Source organism: Ranitomeya imitator, chromosome 6 (genome assembly GCF_032444005.1).
Source record: "Ranitomeya imitator isolate aRanImi1 chromosome 6, aRanImi1.pri, whole genome shotgun sequence".
Lineage (NCBI taxonomy): Eukaryota > Metazoa > Chordata > Amphibia > Anura > Dendrobatidae > Ranitomeya > Ranitomeya imitator.
The window spans coordinates 487,725,265-487,732,439 of record NC_091287.1 but is presented as its reverse complement, the minus strand read 5'-3'; the positions used below and the strand labels follow the sequence as shown (position 1 = coordinate 487,732,439).

Here is a 7,175-nt window from a genome sequence, read left to right as displayed (position 1 = left end):
AAGGCAATGTAAGGGCCGAAACCCCACCGGTCCAGGAAGACAACAGCCTGGAGCATGGTGATGGAGAGGAGGTGGAGGACTATCCTATGTGCTCCTCACCAAATCCACCCTTGCCTAGGCAGTCATCCTCCATGCATGCTGCAGTTATGCCACCCACCTGTACTGTGGCAAGTTCGTCCTCTGCGGTGGATGCGGCGGTGTTGTCTTCCGCTGTTGTTGCTGCCTCTTCCACTGCGTCCAGCTCCTTTGTTGGGGGTTCAAGGCCCACTGGGTTGTGGTCTGGTTCTGCCCGTCCTGTGCCAATGGTTAGGGCAGCACCCAAGAAGGGGAAAAAAAAGGAGGGTTCGACTAGTGCCACTGAAGCACTCACAAGTCGAACCCTCAATATTATAGACCATTCATCTCCACAAGATGAAATGGATAAATATGGATCTGTGATAGCTAGCCGCCTAAGGTCCATGACATGGGACAGGCAGAGCCTGTGCATGACAGCAGTTAATGCAGTTCTAATGTCTGCTGCTGTCCCATCACCAATCCCCCCACCACAAGACATAGTTGTAGCAATTATGAAAGCATTTACTATCCCAAGTGGGCCGCCACCACCACCACCAGCAGCTGCTTCGCAACGTTTTTTCCATGCAGCACACAGGCCCGACGCTGCAGAAGCCTATAATTCAAGCCACTGTACAACTCGTCAAAGTTCTGGGCATAATGTCTCCCAAAACACGAGTATTTCGTCGCAAGAAATGTTTCCGGGGTATAGGTACGAGCCAGAGTACCAGCAGTTTTGAGGATTTAGTTCCTAAACCCCCCTGTCCTGTTGACAGGTTGTTCACAAATCCATTGTTGATGCACTTTTGTCCTGTTGACAGGTAGCATCCATTCTTGATGGACTGTTTTGGACAATGTTTGTCCTTGTTTTCTACAAGCTACGTCTGTTACCGACGTTACATTTTTATGTGTAGTACAAATATTTTTTTTTGGAAAAAATAATACATATATTTTTGGGAGATATGTGTGTCCGGAGAAAGGTGAATTTTTTGGATTTCTGTCCCCAACCCAACTGTTCTGTTGACAGGTTGTTCACAAATCCATTGTTGATGCACTATTTTGTCCTGTTGACAGGTTATGATAATGTCCATTGTTGATGGACTGTTCTGGACAATGTTTGTCCTTGTGTTATAATACCTACGTCATTTAAAGACGTTTTGTTTTTATGTGTAGTACACAGTGTTATTTATGAATAAAAACTAAATTTGTATTTGCAAAAATGTCTGGTAATTTTTTATTTTAAAAAAAGGTTATTTCAATTTGCAGAATATGAACTGTGAGTAATGGGATAATAACTGTAAGTGACTAAAGAGTAAGTTGCGGACACAAGGTTTGATTTTTCAAACAAAATTCTTATTTATTAATTCCTTTTTTTTAAAAAAATGATAAAGAACAAAAGGACATTGAATGCATGGGGTTAGCCATCCAATCTGCTCAGCTGTACTGATGAAGAATACAAGGGCCTTGATTGCTTTGGGGTTAGCCATCCGATCTGCTCTTCTGAACAGGCTGACATCTTGATGGGGATTAGGTGTTCGATCTTCTCTGCTGTTCAGGCTGCTCAACACCGGCACAGGAGTATTGCCAGTGCACGGCACCTTCAGGACTCATGAAGTAGTCAGTGAATGTTTCTCGCACACGCAACCCCGAGATGGATTGCCTGCCTTGACCCAAGTTTTCCACTGCAATTAATTCAGACAGCTGTGACTCCTCAACTACCTCTATACTGTAGTCCCGAACGTAGTTGTGGAGAACACAGCATGCCTTGATCACAGTGTCAACGGTCTCCGTATCTAGCTGGATGGCAGTGTGAAAGATCCTCCACTGACTACACATGATCCCAAAGGTGCATTCCACATATTTTCGTGCACGGCTCAGCCGATAGTTGAAAATCCTCCGCCGGTCATCCAGTGCCCTTTGTGGGTATGGGCGCAGCAGGTTAGTTTTTAAGGGAAATGCCTCATCCGATACCATCACAAAGGGTACAGGATGTGTGGAACCAGGCAAAGGTCTTGGGGCTGGGAGCGTTCCGCCATCTCGAAGAATTTGAAGTCCAATCTGTTTTGCAGATTGCAGCACCCGAGAGTCCCCAGAACTGCCATAAGCACCAACGTCGATGGCAACAAACTTGTAATGGGCATCAGCCACCGCCATCAGGACCACAGAAAAATACTTCTTATAATTAAAGAAGCGTGATCCTGATCTTGGTGGCTTCAGCACTCTCACATGTTTGCCATCGACAGCACCTACGCAGTTGGGGAAATTGGCCACAGACTGAAAGCCTGCTGCAACCTGCAGGCAAGTCTCCTCGGTTGGGCAAGGCATCACGATGGGCTGCAACTTCTGCCAGATGACGGCACATGTGCACCTCACAATTTGAGAGATGGTGGATTTGCCAACCCTAAATTGGAGGTGCAGGGATGTGTAGCTCTCTCCTGTGGCCAAAAACCTGGAAAAAAATTTAAAAAAATTAGAATATTTTTAATAACGATGAAAATATGCATGACAACATAACTAGTACGATTCAGGGGCACTAGATCTGTAAACATTGTGGCGCAGTGGCAGCAATATGGGGGCTGTGGAAGCATTGTGGCGCAGTGGCAGCATTCTGGGGTGCATTGGCAGCATTGTGGCGCACTGGCAGCATTATGGCGGCACCGTGGCAGCATTATAGGGGCACTAACAGCATTGTGGCGCAGTGGCAGCATTATGGAGGCACTGGCAGCATTGGGAGGTAATAGCAGCATTATGGGGGCACTGGCAGCATTGTGGCGCAGTGGCAGCATTATGGGGGGCACTGGCAGCATTGTGGCGCACTGGCAGCATTATGGCGGCACTGTGGCAGCATTATAGGGGCACTCACAGCATTGTGGTGCAGTGGCAGCATTATGGAGGCACTAGCAACATTGGGAGGTAATAGCAGCATTATGGGGGCACTGGCAGCATTGTGGCGCAGTGGCAGCATTATGGGGGCTGTGGCTTCATTGTGGCGCAGTGGCAGCATTCTGGGGTGCATTAGCAGCATTGTGGCGCAGTGGCAGCATTATGGCGGCACTGTTGCAGCATTAACTATGGGGCCAATGTGTGGAGTTTGTGTTTTTTTTTTTTTTTTTTTTAAAAAGGGCCTTACCGCAAGGTGATGAGCAGCCTTTCCTCAGCAGAGATTGATCTTCGCATGCATGTGTCTTCGTAGCTGAGTTGTGGAGCCAGAATTATCAGAAGGCGATCAAATGCCTGAATCGTAAGCCGGCAAAACTGGATAAATTTTTTAGGAAAACTGAATGTAAAAAAAAAAAAAAATTCAAAAACCACAGATATATAACACAACAGTTTATAACATAAAAAAAAAAGGTGAACACAGATGACAATATATCATTTCTACCTATATCTTACCTCCTTAAATCTTGGTAAAGGACATGGAAGTGTCCCTTTTCCTCCCGCTCATTAATAATGGGATGAACCCACATCCGTTTTGGACGTCTTCTAATCCTTCTCCGAGATTGCTCCTATGGGAGAATATAGTCTTTATTATTTACACTGAATTGTGGCCCGATTCTCACGCATCGGGTATTCTAGAATATGCATGTCCCCGTAGTATATGGACAATGATGATTCAAGAATTCGCGGCAGACTGTGTCCGTCGCTGATTGATTGAGGCAACCTTTATGACATCATCGTCGCCATGGCAACCATTATGACATCATCATCGCTGTGCCCGTTGCTGATTGGCCTGGCAGCCTCGACCAATCAGAGACGCGGGATTTCAACGTCGGTACTGTGCGGTACTGTGTCGGTACGGTATTTCCAGGACAGACAGAAAGACAGACAGACAGACATACGGAAAAATAGACAATTATATATATAGATGGTAATGTACAACGCATAGACAATCGCTGTTAAGGCTACTTTCACTTCCATCAGTACTGTTCCGTCGCAATACACTGGCGCCAACATACCCATGGACGTTGTGAAATAACTGCATGACGTGGGCAGCAGATGCATTTTTTCTACACATCCACTGCCCATTCTGCTGTCTGGGGAGGAGGGGATGTATTTTCTGCCGCACATGAGCAGTCAAAAATGGCGGATGCGATGCACCAAGAAAAACATGTAGGTAAGGATTTTACGTGTCGAGGGTCTGCCAAAAAAAGACACATACATCGCACAATGGATGCAACGTGCGGCAAAACGTCGAAAACCATTGCAAATACAAGTGTTATGAGAAAATAAAATCCTGCAAGCACATATGCAGGATCCGTTTTATCCCAAAATGACAGATTGCGAGGGAGCGTTACGGAAGTGGGAAGTAGCCTATCCGCAGCAACAGAAACACTACAAATCCACAGCATAGTCCGCATAGTGTGCACATCTAATGACATTATATTACCTGCTCACTGTGGTGGTGCAGCAAAAGCAGTGCCGTCAGCAACAAAAGATGGTTTTGTTGTGGCGAAAGACGCCAATGGGGCTGAACGTGCGTGTTGAATGCAGCAAAAAGGCAAAATGGAGAAGAGGGGATGGAACAGGAAATGACCTATTGAGACTCTCTTTTTTTCCTTTTTTTTAACCAACTTTATTTGTTCTTAAAAACGCTTCAAAAACGCTTCAAAAACGCTAGAAAAAAACGCATCAAAAACGCACCAAAAACGCATCAAAAACGCACCAAAAACGCATGCGGATTTCTGGGAGAAAATATCAGGTTTTCATCAGGAAAATTGCATGAAAAATCTGCACACATTCCTGAACGTGTGCACATAGCCTTAACCCTTATAACTCCCTAACAAAAAAAAATGTTGTTTCCAAAATTGTGCTGATGTAAAGTAGACATGTGGGAAATGTTATTTATTAACTATTTTTCGTGACATATCTCTCTGATTTAAGGGCATAAAAATACAAAGTTTGAAAATTGCAAAATTTTAAAAATTTTCGCCATATTTCCGTTTTTTTCATAAATAATCGCAAGTAATATCAAAGAAATGTTACCACTGACATGAAGTACAATATGTCACGAAAAAACAGTCTCAGAATCAGCGGGATCCGTTGAAGCGTTCCAGAGTTATAACCTCATAAAGTGACAGTGGTCAGAATTGCAAAAATTGGCCTGGTCATTAAGTACCAAATTGGCTCTGTCACTAAGGGGTTAAGCATAAACCTTTTATTATTTTATGTGTATTTATTTCAAATAATATATTAATTGCTTCCATAGATTGGAAAGATTTATTGGGTGTCAACTTTCATTAGTAAAAAATTAAATAAAATAAATAATAATTTTAAAAATCATGCCTGGTTTAATACAAGATTCAGCTTCCTCAGGAACTTCCACAGGGAGAAAAATAGACTATTAATTCAGAAGAGAACTACAGAGAGATCATCCAGAATAATGGAAAAAGATATCATTGCCAACAAGCCAGACTTATCTGCATTGTGGATGGGATGTGTGCACTATAGATGCATCAGAAACATTTTACTAATCCTTTACTTACACCATTGATTCCTTCAGTACTGCCTCCCTGCTACAGTAGCTTTAACAACATAACCCATAGATTTACCATTAAACATAAAGCATCCATTTGCAGGGTTAGGAATGCTGTTTTAAATCCTCCTAACACATAAATTATGTATTTCTTTGGTCATTACCATAAGGAGTTATGCATCGCTATAATTCAAGGTCTGCCATGTATGAAGGGACTTGCTTTAGCTTCATTACTGAATACATACTATTCTTCTCTATAGCATTTACACTATTTATGCATTTTAATATGTTTTATTCATAGGGCTACACATAATTGCATTTAATGGGATGTGATGTGTTTAAAAGTAACTAATGCTATATAAATGCTTAATTTGGCATTGTTAAAGGTTACAATGAAATCAATGCGATAAATTAAATTCTGTGGTGGTGGTATTGAAGCAGCACAATTTAGATTTGCTTTCGTAGCGTCCATTGGAAGCGTATTCGCCCTTTTGCTTAGAAGTGTTCAATTAAATAAAGTGGATTTCTTAGCTATAGACGAGTTGATATGCTTTTTGTAGCCAATGGGGAGGAGTGTATAAACTCCAATATTTTAAAATGCTCCAGCACCTTCTTCGCATTGTTATTCATTGTGGCTATCATATGGAATATTGTGGACCTCTATAGTCCTTGGAATCTTCTCTTATCATTTTGTACCCCATGGTGTACATTTAATTTCCATGTAGAAAAGAGCTGGTTCTTATGTAACATTTAGGACACAGGCAACAATGTTGTCTGTAGGAGGATTTTCTCTGTCTAAAAACCTCAGAGGCGTAATGTGCTGCTTATATATTGTGATATATATTTACATGGCAGGGCATTCTCTCATTTCCTCCTCGTGTCGTTTCAGAACAATTACAAGCTTTCTAGTATTGAGATTTGCGCAAATTTATTTTTTGCAAATCAAATTTTTGGGGAAATTTGGTCAATCCTGGCGAGTTCAAAATTCAAAAGATCAGCTCCTCTCTACTTTGTATGTATTATTTTTTGTGAGATCACCTAGCCAAAATGACACTCTGCCTTACGTTTGGCTGGTAGAAGTCTATAGGTACATGGGGTTTGTCATCATTTGCAGATATATTTAAGTTACATTTCTTTTCTTTGTCCTGTGGTTTTCATTTACTTTTTTTTTTACACCAAATCCTTCAAAATGGAAAACGTGGTTCATGAATTTTGCTCTTTATTTTTGTCTTCTACTTTTTTCCCCAACTGTCACAAATTAAATTACCAATCTCTTCCACCATCTATTGAGACAGGATGTGTCATCCTCATATTGAGCATAGAAACATGGCTTCGGTATAAATTGAAAATGAAAAAACAGCGCAAACTCTATTTTGACCCCTTTGTTCTACGACTCCCTACTGTGAACAGATTAGTGAAGTAGGTTATCTGATGGAGAGCAGGCATGGAGTCTGTACACCAAGGAAATAACAGGCTGTGGGGATCTCTTAAAATTTGGTACCTAAGCTGCATCTCATTTACTGGCTCCATCTGAGGTCATAAGGCTAGTAACTGATACCGGGCAATAGCGGTCTCTGACATAGAGCCAGTGTTCAGTACTGGGAGAGTCATTTGTAAGACTGCACCATTTCCTAATTGTAGTGCTCCCTTT

General features: G+C 42.1%; 1 protein-coding gene across 1 annotated transcript; it reads right to left on the bottom strand.

The window, feature by feature from the left end:
* Positions 1-1,428: 1,428 nt before the first annotated feature.
* Positions 1,429-4,514, bottom strand: LOC138641485 (uncharacterized). Its single transcript, XM_069728981.1, has 4 exons — positions 4,439-4,514; positions 3,445-3,557; positions 3,182-3,328; positions 1,429-2,500 (listed from the first exon to the last, which is right to left on the bottom strand). The coding sequence occupies exons 2-4, from the start codon at positions 3,516-3,518 to the stop codon at positions 1,579-1,581; spliced, it is 1,143 nt and encodes a 380-aa protein (XP_069585082.1). The 5' UTR covers positions 3,519-3,557; positions 4,439-4,514; the 3' UTR covers positions 1,429-1,578.
* Between the last annotated feature and the right edge of the window lie 2,661 nt (positions 4,515-7,175).